This window comes from Elgaria multicarinata, chromosome 8, assembly GCF_023053635.1.
Source record: "Elgaria multicarinata webbii isolate HBS135686 ecotype San Diego chromosome 8, rElgMul1.1.pri, whole genome shotgun sequence".
In the NCBI taxonomy this organism is placed as follows: Eukaryota; Metazoa; Chordata; class Lepidosauria; order Squamata; family Anguidae; genus Elgaria; species Elgaria multicarinata.
In genome coordinates, this window is record NC_086178.1 from 58,671,101 (window position 1) to 58,692,390 (window position 21,290).

At 41.2% G+C, this 21,290-nt stretch overlaps 1 protein-coding gene across 2 annotated transcripts; it reads right to left on the reverse strand.

The window, feature by feature from the left end:
* Positions 1 to 1,694: 1,694 nt before the first annotated feature.
* On the reverse strand, positions 1,695 to 21,240 carry LOC134402812 (steroid 17-alpha-hydroxylase/17,20 lyase). 2 transcript variants are annotated; one of them, XM_063132580.1, is made up of 8 exons: positions 20,847 to 21,240; positions 15,219 to 15,357; positions 12,287 to 12,516; positions 11,476 to 11,562; positions 8,863 to 9,075; positions 6,502 to 6,671; positions 6,291 to 6,394; positions 1,695 to 4,904 (listed from the first exon to the last, which is right to left on the reverse strand). In XM_063132580.1, the coding sequence occupies exons 1-8, from the start codon at positions 21,153 to 21,155 to the stop codon at positions 4,636 to 4,638; spliced, it is 1,521 nt and encodes a 506-aa protein (XP_062988650.1). In that variant the 5' UTR covers positions 21,156 to 21,240; the 3' UTR covers positions 1,695 to 4,635. The 2 variants fall into 2 exon arrangements, with proteins under 2 accessions (XP_062988650.1, XP_062988651.1); XM_063132581.1 differs by lacking the exon at positions 20,847 to 21,240 and adding an exon at positions 18,261 to 20,836.
* Between the last annotated feature and the right edge of the window lie 50 nt (positions 21,241 to 21,290).

Below are 21,290 nucleotides of genomic sequence, written 5' to 3' on the forward strand. Positions count from 1 at the left end.
GGGATTGGATCAAAAACAGGAGCCTTTTGTCAACAGAAAGTTATTCCAGAGACATGGGCGGGATATAGAATCAAATGCAGATTTTAAATCAATGAAGGCTGCAAAAAGTTTGCCACCTTTAGGGGCAGAGTATCTATAAACCAAATGAGCCAGGACCAAACATTGGTCAAGGGGTGAACGGCCAAATTTAAAGCCAATCTGCTCTTCACCCAGTAGGTCATGCTCATTGATCCATGCCTTTAGTCTGAGACCTAAATAACTAGCATAGACCTTCCCCACTATCAATAGTAGAATACCAAGGAGCTAACACGGCTCCACAGCTGGGTAACAGGAATTATTTTAGCATCAATGTTGATGTCCCTGGTCATCCCGTCATTCCAGGTGGAGACAAGACCTCAGCAGGACCACTGGCTAAACCTACAGGATAATCCCCAGAGACTTCAGAAAACCATCTGAATTTATCAGCCACTAGGAGTGGCCCATCAAATGTGATCCAACATTCCTGTGAAGATTATAGGCAGGCTGAAGGTAAAATCTGATCTGTGCATGCCAACACAGTTGATACTGGCTCCCCCACCCCACCAATCACTTTCCCCTAATCCAGCTTTGAAAACCAGACCAAAAGTGTGTCCTGCCACATGTGGTGTGTTAGATATTATCTGAGACAGGCCAATGGTTGATATGACAGCCATGAAATCATGAGCTGTTCCTGACTAGACAGCTCCAGCTTCAATATTAACGTCTCCCAAGACCACCAGCTTGGTGCTCTCAACACCACACTCATGACGATCTCTGTCAGTTCAGACAGGGAGACTGTCAGGCAGCAGGCCAGCCAGTAGACTAAATCTCAATCCTGTCTTAACACCAAGTAGATATTTAGAACTGGCTGACTGTTGGATAGGACCTGTTACTCAAGCAGAGTTAATTGCTGGGCTAAACAGTGATTTGCTTTAACTGCCTCTGAATTCCTCTGTGTTGGGTTCAAAGGTCTATTGATGGTTTGAGGTGGCTGCAGGCAATCTGTTGTTCTGCCTTAACAAAGGTTCACCAATACTCTGTATAGATGTGTGAATCTTTCTGCCAACATTGAGCAAAGGTCAATTGAGGGTCCATATTGAAAGGAATAAGTAAGTCTTGCCACCTGCTGAGTATTGTTTTGCTGGCTGCAGAGATTTTGCAAGCTTACCAGGAGGAGGGCCTTCTCCGCTGTGGCACCCTGGCTGTGGAATGAGCTCCCTAAGGTTGGCACCTACATTATATGTTTTTAGACGCCAGGTGAAGACCTTTTTATTCTCCCAGCATTTTAACAGTCTATACATAAATTTTAACTTGATGTTTTAAATTTGTAATTTTGCATTGCTGCTGTTTTTATCTGGTTGAACTTTTATATTGTATTTTATATTATGGTTTTATACTGTTGTTTTATACTTTGAATGTTTTTAATTTTTGTGAACCGCCCAGAGAGCACCGGCTATTGGGCGGTATAGAAATGTAATAAATAAATAATAAATAAATAAATGTTGGGCTGACAAATAAATTGTTAGTTAAAATGATCCCATCTAATAAGCATTGTTCAACATGAATTTGATTGAGGGGGGGGGAAAACAGGTTTGATGGTTCACACAAGGAAGACTGACTGTTAAAAATACATACCACAATTCATGTGTGCAAATCAATCAATCATCATCATTGGGTTTCATTGACACCTAAGAGCTTTTATTGCAATATTGCTGAACACATAAAACAGGCATTTTAGAAATAGAAAAAATGCTGTATTTTACCCTATATGCTTGTTTCTCTTAACAAAATCATTAACCTTTGGTCATGTCCCACTGAAAATTGAAGACACAAAAGAAATAAAGAAAAGCTATATCTAGACAGAGTTCGGACAGATGCAGGAGCCCTGTCCTCCTTTCTATAGGGCCACCCTAAGTTGTGTAGAAGGGGGAATTTCAGCAGGTACCATCTGTCAGGGATGCTTTAGGGTGGATTCCTGCATTGAGCAGGAGGTTGGACTCGATGGCCTTGTAGGCCCCTTCCAACTCTGCTATTCTATGATCATGCTAACCCTTGATGAGTTGAATAAGCCATGATGGCTTATTCAACTCATCATGGGTTATTGTGTCATCTGTCGGGAGTTTTTTTTAACCCACAATGTCTTATTTGGCCAAAATAACCCTCTCTGCAGAGTGGGCTATTTAACCCATCATGGGTTATTACATTGTGTGGCGGTCACAGTTGGTTACTTTGGTTATAGACTATTGGCAAAAGCAATCAAAACCAGTGCTGGCCAGCAGATCTCTGTTTCCTTGATGTGCCCAGTGACTGATGGTGCTTGCAGCCCGACCCACTCTAACCCTTTCCCCAGTGGCTCGCTCTGCAAACTCCCCAAGTGTCAGTTGGGTGTCAGCAGCTGCGCAGGGTTGTCATTTTGCCTTGTGTGCTTCCCTGCCAGGAGAGACTGTGCATGAAATTTGTCCGACTCCTGCAAACTTCCATGGAGTTATAGATACCACCCTCTTTTCAGCAAAAAGGTGCTTTTGCTTGTGTAGCTTTATCAGTGCACAGGGTTTTCAATGGGCCGTATATGCAGGGTTTTGATGGTGCATTAGGTGCCTCCTGACTAAAGGAGTTTGTGTATGAAGTTTGGTCCTGATTCCACAAACTTCCAAGGGTTTATCTGTGCCACCTCCTTTATGGTGCACCTGGTTTTTTTTGCTCCTTTGTGTGTAATTGGGCAGGGTTTTTATGATGCACCAGGTATCTCCCAACTAGGGGAGGCTGTGTATGAAATTTGGTCCCAATCTTGCCTACTTCTAGCTCTCTAGAGCCTCACCCACCCTCCTTATCAGGATGAAGTTGGAAGCGCTGAATTAACCTCTCCCCTCTCACTGGGATATTGTAGAAGTTAAAACAGGCTGCTGCAATGTTGTCAATGGGTGAAACAGCGCCACTGCTGAGGCGGGAGGACTGCAGCAGGACAGGGGATGGGGGGTAGCTTATTTGTCTGATTGTGTGGGGGATAACAGAGCTTATTTTTAAAATAAGCTACTGCGAGTAGCTTATTAACCCATCATGACTTAAAGTGATGTCTGAATGTGGCCCCAGTAGAGTCCCAAAGCTGATGATCCAAGGCTTCCATAATAATAGCAACATTAACAATGACAAAGGAATTAACATAGCACTTTTAACGATGTACTGTCTTGGCTAAGTCAGCCTCACAATACTCCAGTTACTATGCCTATCCTACAAATGGAGATCAAAAGCTAAGTGACTTCCCAAGGATATCTAGTAAAACCATCACTTGCCTAGAATTTGGCTATAGTACTCTACTATTTACAACCATTACTGCAATAGCTATAAGTCATGGTATTTTTTGCATTTTTTTAAATATACATACATGGATTTGTATGAAAGGCATATAACTTTCTAGAAATTACGCACGGACTACAACAAAAGTGGAAAAATCCAAATAAGTATCCATTTGAAGGTGATGTCTATATGCCACCCTTTCACATACTGAAAGTGTTGTAAAGTCCTCAATCCACTGCATTATAGGAATGTTGAATGTTTATCCTTTCAGTGTTGTAATATTAATCTTTTAGCACTCAAAAAGGTGCAGAGAATCCATTCACGCTGACCATTTGTTAATTTCCATAAAGCAGGTAAATCATTTAAAAGTGTGTACACTGGTGAATATTAAAGACTGTTCCTGCAATAACCTCCAACAGAGACAAAGCAAAAGTTTTTTCTGAATAAGACGCTGCCTAAGATCCAAAGATGTGAAAGTTAAGTGCCAAAGCAGCGTCCCACTGATTAGGCATTTTGTGGTGGTTCCTGTAGTATTATCTCAAATTCCCAAATGTGTCCATGGGTCCAAAAAGGTTGGGGATAACTGTTTCCTTGTCCACTTAATTATACTTCTGTTGAGGTGAAGAGTCCAACTTTTCAAAAATTTCAAGTTGTACTTCCAAGAACAGTCCCATTCTTCATATTTTGTACTAAAATACAAGGTGTGTATGTAACTGTGTGTAATAGCTATGGGTTACCCCTTACAGGTATCCTTTTTCTTAAAAGGCCTCTATTTATCCATGTTCATGGATTTAATTTTACTTGATTAGTAGATGACAAAATTGTGAATATCCTCCCCATATGCATAAACATTGTATGTTGTCTCCTTCCACCTGCTTTTGTTGATTTTCCTCTTTACCATCCTACATTCTGCCTCCTGCCTTGATTTTGTTTGGTACCCTCATTCCTCAGGTCATCTAGCAGGAAGTTTTATTTATCCATGAGAGAAACTTCAGGCCAAATGTGAGCAATGGGTGTCTGCACCTCTAACCCTGCAAGATAGTACAGACTCCAAGTAGGCAAACTCTGAAAGCCACAATGCACAACAGTTAACATGCTAAATCATCATAGGTAAAATACTCTGTACTGCAGACCATGGCTTCTCAGGGTGGCTTATTTGGGGGAAATAACCCACCATGAGGGTGAAAATATCCCAAAACCACACACTTAACTCATCATGGGTTGTTCCAGAAAATAAACCATTAAGGGTTAGGATGTCGTGTGAATCCAGTCTCCATCTCTTTGTTTAGGGCAACTGATTCTAGACCCAAATAAGTCACTAAACTATTTGTTTCCCTTCCAAGCTTCCCGCAGTGTAGCCTTCACCTTGAACTTTGGTACTTGAAGCACAACACCAAATTTACCCTCTGGTTCAGGTAATGAGTGGCCTTCAGGTATGCTCAATGTGAATCTTTGCAAAGTCCAAGCCAGAAAGAGAAACAGCTCCATCTTCGCCAGGGCTTCTCCCAAGCAAACACGGACACCAGCTCCAAAGGGGAGGTAACTGGGTGAGGGAGAATAGATTCGGTTCCCATCTTCATCTAGGAAACGACCTGTTTTGGGAGGGCACAATTATCTTCCTTAAGAAACATGTCAAACTATATAAGGAAGTTATAAAAGAAATTGACTAGGATACCTATGCAGTCCCTCCCCAAATTTCCCAATGGACAGGAATTCTATCACTCATTGCCATTCACAAAGGCAACTTTAGGGAAGGCAAGACAGAAGAAGAGGAACAGCCACACAGGGGAAGAGAACATCACCCCCATCACCTGCTAACTCTGTTGCTATTGAAGCCTTTAAGAATTGAATGAGAGTAAATTGAACATGAGAGAGATTATTTTCTGCAGGCTGTAAGAAATCTGGTTGCTATTTCCTGCACTTGGCACATTTGAGGATATAAACGATATAACAATATTGGGTTTTAATGATATTGCCTATTTCATAATGAATCTAAACTGTTATAATGTTAGTATTATTTAAATAATTTGTGTATGTTGGTTGTTACATTATGTTTTGAAAAGAATTGGAATTAGATTATTATAATGTATTATTGTGTTGTGAGCTACTTTGGTCACATTTCTGTGCAAAAGCAGCATACAAACTACAGTAATAATTTTTTATTGATTTATTTTATTTAAAATATTTCTAGGCTGCCTTTCAGGGCAGGAGCCTATCCAAGGTGACTTAGAACCATAAAATTCATTATAATTAACAACTGATACAGTAATAAAACAGCCAACATCAATAAACACAGTAAACATACAGTCAACAAACACCAGCATAAAACATCTGGCCTAGACAATACTAAAAATCTACAACCCAATTTCAGCTACAACCAAGAACAGTTTGGTAAAACATAATTAGGGGAAGGCCAGAGTAAACAAGTAATTTTTTAGAGCTGTCTCCCAGAAGCCTTCAATGATGAGGCCTCATGGATCCAATGGCAGCAGATTCCAGAGGTGTGGGTCACTGCAGAAAAGTCCCTCTCTGACCTAACTGCCCTCCAAGGTGGGGAAATTAAATGAGCCTCTGTTGCTGATCCTAAAGTGTGGGCAGGTTGATGCAGATGAAAGCAGTAATGAGCCAAGTGGAGGAAAACATAGGACAGGCCATCATGTAAAGTAGCCATCCGCAACCAGATGCCCTCTAGATATGTTGGTCTGTAAATCCCATCAGCCCGCTGGCTTGAGATTATGGGAGTTGAAGACCAACACTTTTGGATTGGGGACAGCAGATTTAAAGCATGAATAACGATTGTGTGAATGTTTATGAGTAGAAATGGACAGGAAAATGAAAGAATGTCTTAAGTTCCTGGGCAGGAAACTGGGCTGGGCAAAGCATGGCAGCAGAATCAAAGGGCAATAGACAAAGCGCCTCTTCTAGACAATAACTAATTTGAATAAGAGACCCCCAGGGAGGAAGTTTGATACACTCACCTGGATTAAATTCCTGTGGTTTGTCCCACTCTTTTTCATCATGGTGAATGGACCACAGGTTGATCACAACTTGAGCTCCTTTAGGAATGTCATATTCCCCAATGCTGCAGAAAGACAAACACCGTCAATGATTTCCTCTTGCTGGGGCCCCTACTTCTAGCTCCCTCCCATTGGCTTAGTAGCAGATCTCACTGTTGGAAATGGTGCTCACCTTGTCTTTTCTAGTGCCTCATGAGGGATGAGGAGTGGAGCAACAGGACGGATGCGCAGAACCTCACTAATCGTAGCATCCAAGTAAGGCAAATGCTGCCGGTCATTTAGCAGGGGATGTCTGTTAAAGCCTACCTTCTCATCTAGTTCCATTTGGATCTTTTGCTGCACCTGGAGAGTGGGGAGGACAGGGATAGCAGCTGACTCGGGAGTCTACCATACAACTGCATATTCCTCACCTATTTCTCTAACTGTAGGCTCTTTCTTCTTACCTTGTTGGGCTGTCCAAAGTGGAAAGAAAATGACTGCTACATTGAGTAATGCTACCAATAACAGAAGGCAGAAGGCTTTTGAAATGGGAAACAATGTATTCATCCTTTGCTCTGAATAATCGTGAAAAATTGCACTGCTAGTGGATAACAATTGTGGCTCCTTCCATTCCCCATGATTTAATTTTCTAACAGAGGTATACAAGAAGCAATACTCAATAAACACATTGGCTATTGCAGTTGAGGTGCTTGTCTGTGGAGAGCCGGATTACAGCACCATGTACATTGATGGTGCTATATAAATAAATAAATAAATAAATAAATAATAACAACATGCTATGGCTCATGCAAAGAAACCAGTTTAAATTGCTGCCTATGGACAGTATCACTGCATGTGGCGAGTCATGGAGCAATACAGTGTTTATGGATGAAGTGATTTTATCCATTTTTACTGCAAGTGACACAGTAACAAGGAGAAAGTCAGTCCACCTGTTGCATCATATTTTGTTACTTTAGAATCTATTTTTATGTTGCCTTTTGGAAGCATAAATGCTGTCAAGGTAGCTCAGAAATGGTAAAATACAAACTTCATAACAAAATGTAAGTTATATGTAAATGTAAAAGCAGCAATATCTTCACTAATATCTTTAAATCAACAATCCTAATTTGCCTAGTGAGCTAGTGCAAACGAGTAGCTCACTACATTTAAAGCATGTCTGGCAATCATAACAGCATGGTTTGCACAAGCGTGGTGGCTGAAACAAGTCCCATGCATGCCAGCCAGATTTCCCTGATGGCTTGATATGTTGTCTGAACCCAGATGGCACGGCTTGTTTGGAGTGGGCAGCAGCCTTCAAATAACCCAACAACAGACCATGGCTTATTTGAAGTCACTGCCCACCCCAAAAAAGCCATGCTGCCCACGTTCGGATGACACGGCAAGCCACGCCAGTGTAGGCAATTCAGAAAATCCTCCAGCATGCACCCAGAAAGCATGGCAGTTGCAACAAGGCATGGTGGCTTGTTTTAGCTGCCATGATCATGTGAACTGGGTCAGTGTATATATGGGCTGTAAGCCACCTCTGGTCTTCATGGTCCTCAATTTTACCAAGACTATATGAACTCCAACTGCAGATTATACTTGAGCAAACAACAGATATTAAATTATATTGTATAATATAATTATACAATTCATAATTATTATATTGTAGTTGGCTATGGTCAAGGCTGACGTCAAAGGTAAGTATGGTTGGGCACCTGATTAGGGCCCATGTCCCAGCAAGAACCCACTGACAGCCACCTGGAATTGCTTCTCTTCTTCATCACTGCAACCTGCTTGTTCACCTGCCTCTTGCTCTGGCCCAAACAACGATAGTGGTGGTAGAAAGGAGGATCAATATATGATACTGCCTACCTGCTCATGGGCTCTTGGCTTGCTGAGGAAGCAAGCAGTAGTAATGAGAGAGCTTTGGCTATTGGGCGGTATAAACATGTAATAAATAAATAAATATGATGAAAAAGATGAGGAGGAGCAAGAGCACCTGGTGACTCACTAAGTGGGGGACCTATTGAGGGTGTCTTGCCCATGGGCCTCAGAAACCTGGAGCTGGCATTGGCTATAGAGATATTTATGCCCAGATGTTGAGGATTGTTACAGTCCAGGAATGCAAGACATATTGTAAAGATGAATGCGTCATCTATACGCCATGGCTCCAGTCTGGGAGCTGTATATAGAAAAAGCGTAACGTACTGGCCACGAGTAAAAACGGCATGATTTCTTAAAATAAAAGATATTGCCAAACACACAAGTTTAAAACAATCTTTAGATCTACCAGAATTCATTCCTTTTTGGGGAGGTATCGCTTTTCTTAGTTTAGGTGCCTAAGGATGCAATTGTATACATGTTTGGAGAGAAAAAAGTCCTACAACTCCTAGTATTCCCCATGCACCCATGCTGACTTGGGGAGTACTTCGAGTTGCAGGACATTTTTCTCTCTAAACATGCATAAGATTGTGCCCTAAGCTACTCTTCTCCATCGGCTTCACGCAATATATCTCCTCCAAAATCAAGGCAGGACTGAACAAAGCGGTACCTCTGGATAGTGCAGAAGATAGAGTACATTCCACTTCAGCACAGTGGTAGTGGTCTCCACACCAGCCCCAAAGATGTCAGCCACTGTCATGAGCAAATGATCATCCGTCAGCTCCTCCCCAGGCAATAGATGACTGTTGTTGTTGTCGTTGTTCTGTTTGGCTTTCAGGAGTGTGTCCATTAGGTCATTGACGGAATCTTTGCTGAACATTTCCTGGAAAAGAGAATGGAGTATTTCAGGTGTTTATTACTGGCAAAATGTTCTTTCATTATGATGTGGAGTGGAGCATGTAGAGTACAAAGGCCAGTAGAAGGGGTGCAATAACACACACACACACACACACAGTGCCAGTTACATCCCTGCCACCGAAAGCCAGGTTGTCCACTGTCCGGGACAGGACAGGAGGCAGGTTTTGTCCATCTAAGAGGCATTCCCTTCTCAGTGGTATCCCAACAGAACTTGGTAGTTCCCTTTAATATCTATGAGAAAAAAGTTAAAGAGTTGCATTCAGAAACATAGTTGGGGAGGGGGACAATGCACCACATTCCTGAAACAGATGGTGCCAGTGTGTGATGAAGGGGCAGGCATTGGTCTCTCTCACCCATAAGAGTCAACTGGAGCTACAGATTTATATGGGAGAAAGTAAACTTGCTACTATTGGGGAAATAGTTATGGTGGGGCACAAACATGTCCCTCAGTGAGTACTGTGTCAAGGGCAAGGATCAAGTTAATGAGTTGCATTCATTTCTATGGCAGTAAGTCACATTGGATAGGGAAGGCAAGTGCTATAGTGAAGAGTTCCACACCCACAATACAGCCTTGCTCCATTTGCAAAGTAAGACTCAGCAATGGCCTCACTTCCCTGGCTCAGCAGAAGCTGTTGGTGAGGTGAGAGAAAGGCAGACTGTGTGAAGATGCCAGGTCTATGCTCACTATCAACAATTTGGAACCCCAAAGGTGACCACCATAGAACCAAAGTCAAAACAGTGAAATAAATCATTATTCCAATTGTATGCATCTATATTGTACTACAATAACTACATTCAATACAATAATACAAGTCAATCACAATTCACTAACCACAACAGTGTACATTCAATTACATTTCTGTGTAGCATTCAAATTGTTGTTAACAATCATTCAAACCAAACTCAGACAGTCAAAGCATTGAAATAAGACCCCATTCTAAATAAGAACAATATAAAGACAGTCACTAACCCAATTCACATAAAAACATGACCTGTATATTTACACCAAATTGGTCATAGTTTCACCAAATAACATAAACAGTATAAGACCAAATTAGTCACAATAGTTGTTAACAAGGTTCATTCTATTCCTTGTTTCAAAGTCTTTTTCAAAACGTTGGTCTTAGTAATCGCCAACCAGCAGTGAAATGCTCATACAATCTCTCATTATTTGGTTTTTCAAGATGAGACCATCCTTTGGTATTGTATCAAGTCCAGTGAAATGTACTTTGCTTCATCACATTGCTTTCTGTTTTTCAGCTGGCTCACTATCTACATAGCTCTGCCCATGATTTATTTAAATAAATCTCCATCACTATGAAACCTAACTTTCACAGAGGTAAGAAGATCAGAGCAGCATTTTTAGCGTCACAATAAACCTGTGAGAAAATCAGGGTGAGAGGGAGTGGCTTGCTCAAGGATAGCCTGTGAGCATCACAGCTGAAAAGAGAACTGAAAAAGGGTTTGCCACACCTAACCCCAACAATATAAGCAGTTGCCTAAAACTACATGAGGCAAGTCAGATTATAAACATTTTAAATAAATAAGTCTGCCCCCTAGTACACATACTGTATTTGCCATCATCACCCTTCAGGAGGCAGAACCAGACAACATGATATCCTTAACAGCACCTAGTATTCTGTCTTTGTTGTTGTGAGGGCAATATTGTTTACCAATTATCGCTTTGTGAGGGAAATGTTATATAAATATTGTAAATTGGTTTTAATGAAGGGGCTGGGAAGGACACAATGCTAGATATGATATGAGCATCTGAGATTTCTGTTCTATATGCTTTGTCCCTTTAATATTCATTGTTGTGCCAATTCTCCTTTTCCTGCTACCCCACATGAAAAGGTAAAAGGTTCTTGAAATAGGATCCTAATTTGGGCATACTTTTTTTTCTTTAAAAAAAAACCCTTTCCTTTCCCCCAAATGACAATTTAGATGACAAATTAATGCTGGAATTCATGCTTTCGTCTTTGGCATGAAGGTTCCATCCACAGATCCTCCCACCACCCCAGTTACTTGATCCTTGCTCTTTGCACCTGCTGTTTTTTATTTATTTATTTATTTATTTAAAATATTTCTTGGCTGCCTTTCAGGGCAGGAGCCCCCCTAAGACAGTGCACAACATTACATTCATATAATGAAAACCGATGAGGGAATCAAAACAATCAGTCCAAAAAAAAAAACACAGCATAAGACAAACCTAAAAGACACAACAGCAGCTACAGCTGTGCCTGATAAAACTTAATCAGGAGAAGGCCAAAGTAAACAAATTTCAGGGCCTTACTAAAAGCCTGCAATGATGAGGCCTGGCCATTTGCTACTCTATAGGCCCCATCTCTTGAGCGGAGACACTTACTTTATGTTTTGCAAACTTCTCATGTAGGAGCTGGTCTCTGGCTTTCACACACTTCCTTAGCAAGACCAAATCTTTATTAGGAAAGATCTGGGGAGAAAACAACAACAACATCCATCATGGTAAATACAATCCCTTTCTTGACTTCAGATCAGAACTTACTCCCCGAAGCCTTGTGCTAGTCTCTGCCATTGAGGTCTGCGTATGAACCAGTGCTGTTCCTGCAATGTAAGGTGATTTTCTAACACAGAAGCAGATGCTTCCACCTGATTCTTGCACCTTACACATGACTCCAATCCCCATGTAACTCAGAATAATTTCTCTTCCTCTAAAGCCTTCTACTCTCCATCCCCTGCCAAAATGCATATTCTGTGCTGGCCCAAATACACACAATAAAAAAATGCCTTAAATATACATTATTGAACGGGTACTTATAAATTTTGTCTTTTTGAACAACACATTCTTAATTTTGCTGAAATAATTGAAGCTGTTTTCCCCCCTAGCATAGAATTCAGGACCATCTAGGACAGAAGATCCTGTTGTCCATTTGTAAGAATGTGCTTTATCTAAAAGTAGATGTATCTTTCACTTATCTCTGTTAATGAAGAATGGCAAATCAGGGGGAGAATAATACAATATGACTAACCACTATTGTTGATTTACTAACAGATCAAAGGCAGCAAGAATACTGCAGTGATTTGTGGGTTGTTGCTATGGTCTTCTCCTGCAGAGGCCTCCTTGCCATCTCTGGAAACTCTCCTTGAGGGACAGCGTATGTGTTTTTTCGTTGCATCTCCCTCTCACTAGCTCTCACCTGAAGCCATGGGAAGATATCCACTATGCTGTGCTTGCCTACAGTTTCCACAATGCCTTGGCTGTATTTGAGCATGACCTCAAACTCAGGGTCTCCACGCTGGTAGGAAGAGTTAAAGCAGAGGGAGCACACCACATTAGTAACAGCATGTGTTAGTTCAATTCCCATGTCCAAGGGTGAATCCTGTGTAGCAGTCAGATTTTCACACAAGGAAGCTGCTTCTTCGCAGACTGAAAGAAAGGCATAGAAGAAGAGATGCATGAAGGGATGGGGAATCCTTTAGAAGCAGGAATAAGGGTGGTGGGGTGGGGGTGGGGGAAAATATGAATCAGGATTAGGATGTTGGTGTCCCAGAAGTGGAGAGGCAGCATATCTGAAATAGGACATGAGTTCCAGTAGATAGTGCGTTGGTCTCAGGTCTGAGAGACAGGTCTTCAAGACCACGTCCTCAATAGCCTTACTGTTTAACCTTGGACAAATTGTTAACTCCTATTCTTAGTTCTGTAGAAATAAAAAGGGAATCGTAATGATAATAGGTCAAAGGCAAAATTTAAAAGATACTGTCTAAATCAGTAGTAGTAGTCACTCCTCATTGGGCAGTTGTGAGCGGGTAGGTGGGGGGCTGCCCCTTTAGGTATGCTGGTATGTCCCTCTTCTTTCTCAATGACTTTGTTCTGGCTACAATCCTGACAACATTCATTATCCCAGTTCATTATTAGAAGGAGTGCTGATAATTCATGGGGAGCTTTTTCCCACCCACCATGATCAATCTCACTGTGACCTCTCTGTCTTTGACTTCAAAGCAAACTGATGCAAAATCTTTCTAAGACACACATAGGAATTAAAGTAGTTTATGTATTAAGTATCCATGCTCTCTCTATATCTGTTCCATTATTCCTAAAATGTGCTTTATAAGTTGGGAGCTAGCCTAATTTTATACCGAGAAAAACTGATCCCATTAAAATATATATCCTTTCCAAGGATGTTCTGACTGTCACCACTAAGTGGCAGTGAAGGACTAAGCAAGACAATGCCTTCAGTTCTTTACTACTCTTCTGTCTAGTCTTGCTTTTTCCAAATTCGATTTCTATAAATTAGATTTCCATAGAAAATGAAGGGAATACTAATAAGCAAATTTGCGTAGACTTATAAGCAATGTCACCATCATACAATTCATGCCTCAAATTATTAAATGTGTGGACCTAGAAATATAGTGCCCACCCTTTCCCAAGAAGAGCCTAGTTGCACCAGAATAAACCAACCAGTATGGTACGTGTATGGCCATGGGATGTAGATACTTTTACCATTGCAAAGTTAGGTGGTCACAACTGCACTGTATGAGATTCAACATTCTACCAGTGGTTGAAGACAGAAGGGCCGTTCAGACAAGATGCTAACCCGCACTCAGCGGTTGAGTGTGGGTTGTTGTAAAACCGTGGGTTGTTTGTTAAACCTTGGGTTGTCTGAATATCTGCAGTGTGGCGTGAGTTGTTAAACACCCTGAATACCCCAAAAACAAACCATGGGTTGTCAAGGTGGCTGGTTTGAGAAAAGACATCTACTCCTGAAACAGGAGTAGATGCAGCCCTTTTTAAATTGCACTTCAACTTGCATCTTCCCTGCACCTTTCCTCCTCAATGGACACATATTGTACTTGACTCAAAATGGAATTTCAGTTACTACCACCAGCTCACCAGCCTCAAACCCATGTTTCAGGTGGGCCTATTTACATGGGGGGTTGCTGTTGTTTTTAAGTACATGCATGTTCATCTGACAGATGACTGTCCAGCTGCTTCTTGAATGTCTCTAATGTGGGAGAGCCCATGACCTCCCTAGGTCATTGGTTCTATTGTCGTACTGCTCTAACAGTCAAGAGGTTTTCCCTGATGTCCAGTCGAAATCTGGCTTCCTGTAACTTGAGCCCATTATTCCATGTCCTGCACTCTGGATGATCGAAAAGAGATCCTGACCCTCCTGTGTGTGACAACCTTTCAAGTATTTGAAGAGTGCTATCATGTCTCCCCTTAGTCTTCTCTTCTCAAGGCTAAACATGCCCAGTTCTTTCAGTCTCTCCTCATAGGACTTTGTTTTCACGCCCGTGATCATCCTCCTTGCCCTCCTCTGAACACGCTCCAGCTTGTCTGCGTCCTTCTTGAAGTGTGGTGCCCAGAACTGGACACAATACTCAAGATGAGGCCTAACCAGTGCCGAATAGAGGGGAACCACTACCTTGCGCAATTTGGAAGCTATACTTCTATTAATGCAGCCCAAAATAGCATTTGCTTTTTTTGCAGCCATATCACACTGTTGGCTCATATTCAGATTGTGATCTACAACAATTCCAAGATCCTTCTTGCTTGTAGTATTGCTGAGCCAAGTCTCCCCCATCTTGTAACTGTGCATTTGGCTTCTTTTCCCTAAATGTAGAACTTGGCATTTATCTCAAACATTTGTTAAGTTATCTTTATTTTCCTTTTAAAAAGTTTCTCCCCCATCCTTTTTTTACACTTAGAACTTTTGGTCTGAGAAGGGAGGTGCCTTTGTGGCTGACACAAGCACTAGCCAATTAGTGTTGTGCACACCTCTGAGAAAGCAAGAACTAGCTTCATGAATGATACAAGATAGCTTTGTGCAACTTTCTCCCTGAGCTCAAGCTGGTGAAAGAGATGTGTCTAACTGGTGATGCATATATGCACCCTGACCTTGACAGAAGTGGCATAAACACATACTGCCTTGAAATGCCTTGGAAAATTTGTGTTCAAACCTCTTGCAAGCTGCAGCCTAATTAAAATGTTATGCGTGCCTTTGCCCAAAGAGGACTAAATTAACCTAACCTTTTATCTACAAGTGTTACTGCTAGGATCTTTTTTTCCCATCTCCTTCTATTGGCATTTCCTTGGAGCTCTCCCAACACTGCTTTTGGATCACTTACTGATTTTCTCGAGAGCCAGAGATCCCTCTCCAAACATGCAGAGTGCAGAGTGCACCAGCTTGCGCTGCAATTTCCACATTGAGCTGTAAGGGGCAAAGGCAATGTCTTTTCCATTCCGTGTCAGCAAGTCTGTCGTCACCTTAAATCAATGGGGGGGGGGGAGTAAGATTAGGAATATTTTCTTTTCTTTCAGAATACCTGCCAATGCAATGAGCTAGACTATCCCATGGTTTCTGTATACTGTGAAGGAAGGAAAACACCCAGTGGAGACTGGTGGCTCTCATTTTGGTGGGGTTGTGAATCTACTCTGGGTTTCAGTCAGAACCAGCGAGAACTCTAATTCTATTTGGCCAATAGGGTTCAGGACATTGGATAGCTCCTTTAGGGTTCTGGCTGTTTCTGACTGAAACCCAGAATGGATTCAAAACCCCACTGAAATTGGAGCAACCAGCATCCATTGCAAACATCAACCCACATCCATGCACACATTGCTTCCACAGTGATCATACTGTTGCATTTGATGAAGATTCCCTATTTTAAGCCATTTCAGGTGAAAAGGCTGTTTGCAATCTCATTGATGCAGATCTGCTATTCCTAAATATATGCAAACCAGTTTTTCTTGTTTGTTCAGGATTGATGAAGGATGTTCCAGACAGAGGGTTCCCAATGCTACAAATCAGAAAGTATTGTGCAACAAGTCCATCTTAAAGCTCCATCTGATGAGCGTTTTACTGCACACTTGTTACTGGGCACTCACGAATTACTCACATGACGTTGTCTGCCTTCTGCCCATCTTCCGCCCCTTCTGGCCATTATTGCACTCCAAAAAACCTTCATTAAGCCTCAGCACATCTAGTCAAATGCGCGGCTCCCAGCACTTCTTCTGTAGCTGCTCCCACATTGCTTCCTGAAAACAGGAAGTAATTAGCCCATTCAGTCCTTTAGGAGAGACCAGCAACCGGACTTAATGAGGTTTTTTGTGTGGCGCAATAATGGCCAGAAGGGGCAGAAGATGGGCAAGAGGCAGACGACGTCATGTGAGTAATTCACGAGTGCACCTTTCTACAGTACGATAGCTTTGACCCAATCCATCTGAGAAACAACTTGCCATCATAGGCGTGCGCAGCACATTTCATTAGGTAGTTCGGCCAGGTATTTTTTAAAATGGGTTTCACAGCACATAATTAAGACCAACCTGTTCTACATAACATCTTAATGTTAAAATCACTGATATAAAGAACAGGAGACATTCAATGTATCTGAAATTAACACCACTGGCTATGGAAGTTAAAGAACTATGGCAATAGGGGAAAGTTACATGTATTCTGTTAGTCACATTAGTCACCAGCAACACATCATATATTTTTATTGTTTTACAGAAAACATTCAGAAATTAGGCCTACTAATTGGTTGCATGAAGGAAGGACTTCTCCACACAGCACATAGTTAAGTTATGGAACTCACTACCACAGGATGTGGTGATGACCACCAATCTGGATGGCTTTAAAAGGGGGTTGGATAAGTTCCCGGAGGCAAAGGCTATCAATGGCTACTAGCCCTGATGGTTGTGTGCTATCTCCAGTATTTGAGGCAATAAGCCTGCGTGCACCAGTTGCTGGGGAACATGGGAGGGAGGGTGCTGTTGCACCATGTCCTGCTTGTTCATCCCTGACCGATGGATGGTTGGCCACTGTGTGAACAGAGTGCTGGACTAGATGGACCCTTGGTCTGATCTAGCATGGCTCTTCTTATGTTCTTAAAATACATCCACACCAATATCAGGAAAGCTGTCACACTTAAAACATGTTCAATAGTCAGGAAACTTCTGAATCAGTAAAAGACAGCATGAGTTGGTAAAGCCCATCATGTTCATCTAGAAATACCACCACTCGTAAGAAAAGAGAGATGCTGATGATGATAAATAGTAATGGCAACCCTGTTAATTTTTTTAAATGATTTTTTAAAGAAGGATGAACAGTTATCAGCAATTGTTTCAAAATATACAACATCTCAATTATATCAAACAAATTGGAGAGGACGGTCTATGGGTCAAAATGCATTATTTAAAAATGAATTACTGTTTTCTAGCACCAACTAGAGTTCCACTTCTTCCTTTGCACTACTCAAGCAAGCGAGCCAAACCACATACCACAGAGGATGACTAAAAATAACTATCTCTATCTATGTTGGGAAAGAATTTCCTTCATGACTCAAAATTCCTGATCCCACCCAGCAAAGGTTTTGGGAAATCTCGCTCATATTGGCATAGGTTGAGATATTTTGCTGGTCAAAATTACCATCAGTAGAACTCCAATGGAAATACCTTAATGGAAATGTCTTTGTGACTTTTAACAATTTTACTTTGGACTTTCAGTCTAGAGAAACTGCAGGTGGATGATATGAAATAACTAACAATTACAGGAGAAGTGAAAAACCCTTCTCCATCACACCCCACCAATTGGCACAAGACTAATAGTTAAATAATAATTTAAAAAATCAGTGAATTCGTTGGAAAACCTTAGGAAAATTTAAAGCAGTTCTGTGATTTGTATCACTGATTCAATGTGCTGAACTATCCTTGTCATTTTATGAAAGGGGGATCAATTTATTTATTTATTGATAGTTTCTTCTATTTCATTTCTATGGGGGGGGGGGGATGTAATGAAGTCCAGAATCCAGATGCAAGGAATGGAAGGGGGGAAATCAAGTCAGGGGTTTGGATTTTAAAATTGTTGAGGGGGGAATTTACAGACCTGATAGTCCCCAAATGGTAGGGCCTGTCCCCATAGAAAATGAATGGAGAACCTCCAGCCCACAGGCTGGATGCAGCCCCTGGGGGTTTCTATCCCTGTGCAAGCAAGCTTCTTTTGCTGTTAACTCTGATCACTGATTGGGGATAAGAGGATATTTAAAAGCATTTAACCTTTAAATATCCTGCAAAGAATGGGATAGTTGCAAAGATTTTGAGCAGTGCCTTTTGCAGGCAAGAGAGCTGCTGCACAGAATTAAGATGTGCATTTTACAGACCAGAGACCTGCTTACTTGTGAGTAGACATGCAGAGACTTTGAATTTGGGATGCTCTTCAAAAGTGTTGCGGGGTAATTCATTCAGACGTCTTGTCCTGCTTGCTTCTGAGTAGGGCTAGACACAGCGCTGCTTGCACCTGCCCAGCGGCATGCTCACCCAGAGCCCCCTTCCTCCTCCCTCAGCAGCAGGAAAGGAAGCGCCGCGCTGCCCGCTACACTTGCGCACACCAGGAGGAGGAGCAGGAGAAAGAAGGCAGCCATACAGCCAACTTCTCCGGCTCAAAAGAAATTGTTCCCAGCACAAAGACTTCAAGCGTGAATCCGAAGAGTTAGCCACACACTTCAAGGCTAGAAGCTATCCGCAAGCAATCATTGAAACAGCAAGGCAAAAAGCCAGGAACAACATACGAGAGAACAGTTTAGAGTCCAAAGCAAAACACACGCCGGAACGGATTTCTTGTGTTCTACCATACAATGCAGTGACTAAACGACTCCAAAGACATATACATCAGAACTGGGAATTTGTGCAAGATTCATCAGATTTATCTTCGAGACCGCTCATCACCTTTAAGAGGACAAAGAACTTAAAAGATTGGTTAGTACACACTGACCATACGTTCCTACAAAAAAACAACGTAATCACCCAATCCTTTTTTCCGCATCTTCCAAGTCATCAGGGTTTCCATCCATGTGGACGGTGAACATACTGCATACATACCAATAAGGTCCCTTCTTTTACCAACCAAAAGAGTGGAAAGGAAGTAGTTATTTCTGATTTTATAACTTGCCGGACTGCCAGAGTAATTTATGCCATCAGTTGCCCCTGTAAAAAACTTTATGTTGGAAAGACTTCTCAACCACTTAAGATTAGAATTGCTGAACATTTGTGTAATTTCAGACACAAAAGATCCGGAGCACCCTTGGTACAGCATTTTCAAGAATACAAACATAAACCAGACTCTTATTATTTTCTGGACTTTGGAAAAAGTACCAAGAGGTGAAAATTGAGCAGGAGGGAGATCTTTTGGATTTTATCCTTGAAATCTTTACAACGCCATGGGCTTAATGATTCCCTGGAGCGGAATACAGTAAGATACTAAATAGTTGCAATAGGCACAATATTTCATTTAAAAAAGAAAGACCTTACCCAGGGCAAAAAACGCTAAGTTTTGACAGGATCACATCCAAAGGGTCTCCCTGAGTGTTAGAGCAACCACAGAAATGTATAACAGCTGACTCTTCTTAACAAACAGAAAAACGTTTGCTGCAGACACAACAGGCAAAAAGAACGCAAGGAAATCTTTTGACTGCTTCATTTGGACTTTTGTGTAGTTCATGTTATTCTGTTATATCAGGTCAGTAGATGCATTGTCTAAGGAGAAATTGTGTGAGGGTTCTGTGTGTAATATATAGAATAAGGGATAAAAGAAACATAATTGTTAGACATAAAAAAGAAATAAACCTCTATAGACAAAAAGGGGGGATATACAAAAGCAGAAAATTTTCCACATAGACAATTATCACGAAAAATTAAAAAGTTAAGAATACAAATCCTGTTATTTGAACAAAGTTTACAAGTTGAAAGCTTTTAACCCATATTTATATAATGCAGACTCCAAGGTCACCATCTTAAGTTATAAATAAATTGCTGTAAAAAATATACAATACTAATATTTTCCAGTCAAGGTTAGGTTACTATTAATTACAAAGAAGAAAAGGTGTTGTTCTGTTTTCTTTTTCTTTTTCTTCCTTTTGTTCTCTTGTTTTTTTCCTCAGACTTTTACTCTTTCTCGTGTATAATGATATTCAATATAAATATGACATGTGTTGTTCAAAAAAATTTCTTTGTTCGTAGCTCCTGAAGAAGGATTGGCAGATCCGAAACTTCGAGCTTTTATTCAAAAAGTCTTGTAACAACAATACATTTTTAAACGTTTGAGACATCTGTACAAAGGGATTAAAACTTTTATACTTTTTAACACTAGAGACTATCTCTTCCTTTTTTTGGTTTCACGTAGTGCTTTTCCCTCATCATTTTGATGGGTCAGCCTTCCCCAACATGGTGCCTTCCAGATGTCTTGAAGGGCACCCGGTTGGGGAAGACGGTAGAAAGTATTCTCTTTGGTAGATATTATTTCTGCCCAGGAAAAAAACCTATCGTGCGACGTCACTCTAATCGCTGCATCTGAGTGGCTTATGGGGGTGAAATGATAAAGTACAGAGTAGAGAGAACATTGTCCTTTTAATAGTAGCCTCTTCCATATTTCATTCTCTCCTCAGTATTAATTTCTTATGCCCACAACATAAATATTTATACAAGAGATTTCTTAAAACGTTTACTTAAAAGAGTTTTCTGAGAATAATCTATTTTTTCCGTTCTATTTTATTGTTATCAACAATGTTCTATCATTCACATTCATAATGATGTCTTTCTTTCTGTCACATGCCACATGCCAGTACTATACACTATTGTCACCAAGAGGGAGTTGTTCTCAGGCATGATCAGTCGCTCAAATACACATCTTCACCATTGATACATGTGAAGATGTGTATTTGAACTCACATATCAAAGTAAACTCATACCATGTAGAGTTTTCTTACCATTCGAGGCCTGCCACCAAAAATTTTCCCTTTCTTAAGCAGTACTTCTTTGGCATGGTGATAATTGTTGACCACCACCATATATTCAGAGCCCATGTAGAGGGAGTAGAGGCTGCCATACTTCTGCTGCAGTCTGTTGAATGTGAGGTGGAGCTCCGTATCTCCGACAAAATGCAAGAGGCTCCCAATGATTGGCAAGGATGGCAGACTCCTGGGGTAGTTGTGCTTGGGCTTCAGCTTCCTCTTTGTCACCATCCAGAAGGATAGGAGAGCCAGCAGGAGGAACAAGACAAACAGAAGAACTGTCATTGTCCCGCACTTGTCCTGAGGCTTGGTCAGAGATCCAGGAACAAGAGGTCTGAGGAAGCAATCTCCCTACAACTGCCCAAGCTTGGACTCTTATAGAGCTTGAAGTTTCATCACTGTGCCTTGGGGTTGTTCTTT